This window comes from Humulus lupulus, chromosome 4 (assembly GCF_963169125.1).
Source record: "Humulus lupulus chromosome 4, drHumLupu1.1, whole genome shotgun sequence".
Taxonomy (NCBI): domain Eukaryota; kingdom Viridiplantae; phylum Streptophyta; class Magnoliopsida; order Rosales; family Cannabaceae; genus Humulus; species Humulus lupulus.
In genome coordinates, this window is record NC_084796.1 from 236,439,870 (window position 1) to 236,443,280 (window position 3,411).

The following is a 3,411-nucleotide window of genomic DNA, read 5'->3' on the forward strand; positions in this document are numbered from 1 at the left end:
ACCTTTGTCTTAAACCAAGAAGGGAATTCTTTCATTTGGGCAGTAAGAATTTGTTCACCAGAAAGGCCCCTTTCTTCCAACAATGTTTTATGCTCGCTACATATATATTGGGCAGTTAGAATTGGGAATTAATATAAATTGGTAAGTGAAAGAAGATATGAATTGGGAATTACTTACTCGAGATAGTCTTGAATAACTTAAACACAATTATTCAGTATATACCATTGAACGGTTTTACTGAAAGAATCCAACAACTTCGCAGATGATGCGTCCAACAAGTTCTAGGTGGGGGACGAAACTCAGTAGCCCCATCATACTCTCTACTCTTTCGCCAAGAATGGTTGTTTCTCAAATAACATCGATGCCCCATGAAACATTGTTTGTCGGTTATTCTTTTAGATCTCGTATCATCCAAACAAACAGGGCATGCTAATTTCCCAGCAGTGCTCCATCCCGATAAGTAGGCATAAGCTGGAAAATCACTGATTGTCCATAAGATAGCGGCTCGAAGTTTGAACATACACCCTTCATATGAATCATACGCCTCAATTCCCTCCCATAACTCCTTAAGTTCTTCAATCAGTGGTCTCAAAAACACATCATAATCCTTTCCAGGAGATTTAGGCCCTGGTATTAATAATGACATGAGATAATTTGTTCCATTCGGAGAAGCCCAAGGCGGCATGTTATATGGAATTAATATCACAGGCCATAAGCTGTACGTGGATGTCATGTTTGAGAAAGGGTTAAACCCATCTGACGCTAGTCCCATTCGCACACTCCTCGAATCCACTGCAAATTCAGGGTATGTCTTGTCAAAGTTCTTCCAAGCATCCCCATCAGCTGGATGACGTAATATACCGGGTTCATCTTTGCGCACCTCTTTATGCCATCGCATAACCTTGGCAGTATGCTTTGAGCTAAACAAGCGTTTCAGTCGAGCCTTGATTGGAAACCATCTAAGTCGTTTATGTGGAATTTTATTTCGCACATAACGACTAGATTTGCATATAAGGCACATTGTAGCATTTGCATTCTCACCATAAAACAATGCACAATCATATTGGCACACGTCAATTTGCTCGTACCCCAAGCCAACTTCAGATAGAAGCCTCCTCGTTTGATAATAACTTATCGGGCAATGATTACCATCGGGTAACATTTCTTTAAGACAATTCAAAAGGTCATCAAAGCCTTTATCTGTCCACTTGTTAATCACCTTTAAATTCATTAACTTTACGACAGCACTTAGGACAGAAAACTTTGTACAATTCTCATACAAAGGATTATGAACCGAATCTAACAAGGCATCATACTTGTCATTAGAATTGCGAGGGAATTCATTGTCAATGAAATCACTCGTTGGACCGATATCAAAATATGGACCACCAAAAGCATCTTGTAAGCCTGCAGACAAATCATCGGTTGCTTCAGCATCCTCAACATCGGCTAGCACTTCATCTTCAACACCCTCTATTTCCTCACCATGGTGGGTCCAAGTAGTATAAGTACTAAGAAATCCATGAGTGAGCAAGTGTAACTTGATCACATTCAAAGATTGTGATTGTTTATTCATGCATCGCCGACACGGGCATAATACCATTCCACTAGAGTTTCTGAACTCACTTGCAACACTTATGAAATTGTTTATACCAGCAGCATATTCTGGTGATAACTTATCAAGTATGTGAATCCACCTACGATCCATAAGAAATCAACCTCTGCTGGTATTTTGACACTCCTTTTAGTAACAAAAACTAGCAAGAAACAAAAAAATTACTAAGTTTAAATTTTATGAAAAATTTATATAATTAGTACAAATTTATGATTTGTGTTTTATTTAAGAAATTATAAAAATTTCTTAATCTTATGAATTACACTTTTTCATAAACTAATTATGAAATTTTGTTAATCTTACGAATTAAACTAATTCGTAAACTAATTATGAAGTTTTGTAAATCTTATGAATAGATTCAAATTTTATCATAAATTAATTTTAATTTAAAATTAATTAATGATTTGACAACTATTAATTTCTAAATTTTATGACCAAATTAATTCATCGTATAATCTCTTTATTTAAAATTTACTCTTATAGGCAAACTATTTTTGGTTAAATTTATTCATAAAATGTCATTATTTTATTTTTTGTTAATTTCTAAATTTTATCACCAAATTAATTTATGAATACTGTCAATTTCAAAATTTTATTGTATAATCTTTTTATTTAAAATTTACTCTTATAGGCAAACTATTTTTGGTTAAATTTATTCATAAAATGTCATTATTTTATTTTTTGTTAATTTCTAAATTTCTAAATTTTATCACCAAATTAATTTATGAATACTGTCAATTTCAAAATTTTATTGTATAATCTCTTTATTTAAAATTTACTCTTATAGGCAAACTATTTTTGGTTAAATTTATTCATAAAATGTCATTATTAAAAAAAATCATTTTTAAGTTGATTATTGATAAAAAAAAAATACTCATTGAAAAGAAAAAAGTTGATTATTGATATTTTTCTCAATTAAATCTATAAAAGCAAAAAATATATATATATATATATACATAATGTTGGTGGCACAAATTATCCTTAATAATTAATTTTTTTTTTCATTGTTCAAACTTAATACAATGATAAACTAAATATAATATACAAAAAATTCCTATTTAAACTTGTCATTGTTCAAACTTGATACAATATTACATGAAGATTACAAATAAGATATCCCCACTTTAATCATCATAAAGATTTCAAAATTTATATAATATGAATTATTATGGGCATTTATATGACTAGGTATACCAACAAATACATATGGGCACAAGAAGCCACATAATCACCAAACATAACAATCATAATCATTTGTGAACATCATAGGCCAAAAAAATATATAAAACAAGACAAATAACAACTATATATATAAATCAAGAAACTAAAAAAAATATATAAAACTAAGACAAAACATATTATATGTGACAACCAAAATGTCCCTTTTCTATATAGAACAAAACTCCAAACCAATGACAACCATATTATAACAGTGAACAAAATCAATAAAACCCCAACAAGATTAAAACTCAAACCAAATTTCAATGAACATGAACATATTAAAAATCCAACAAGATTAAAACCCCAAACCAGTGACAACCAAATTATAACAGTGAACAAAATCAGTAAAACCCCAACAAGATTAAAACTCAAACCAAATTTCAATGAACATGAACATATTAAAACCCCAACAAGATTAAAACCTAAACCAAGATTAAAACCCCAAACTAGTGACAACCAAATTATAACAGTGAACAAAATCAGTAAAACCCCAACAAGATTAAAACCCAAACCAAGATTAAAACTAAACATGAACAAAAACCCCAAAACAGTATAGAATCCTAATCGGTAAGACA

At 30.7% G+C, this 3,411-nt stretch overlaps 1 protein-coding gene across 1 annotated transcript; it reads right to left on the reverse strand.

Annotated features, from left to right (window-relative positions):
• Positions 1–211: 211 nt before the first annotated feature.
• On the reverse strand, positions 212–1,708 carry LOC133833022 (uncharacterized). The gene has a single exon (XM_062263286.1). The coding sequence runs from the start codon at positions 1,706–1,708 to the stop codon at positions 212–214; it is 1,497 nt and encodes a 498-aa protein (XP_062119270.1).
• Positions 1,709–3,411: the final 1,703 nt, after the last annotated feature.

Bases quoted from the DNA above. Each gene is read 5' to 3' on its own strand.
- LOC133833022 (XM_062263286.1), bottom strand. From the start codon at position 1,708: ATGGATCGTAGGTGGATTCACATACTTGATAAGTTATCACCAGAATAT.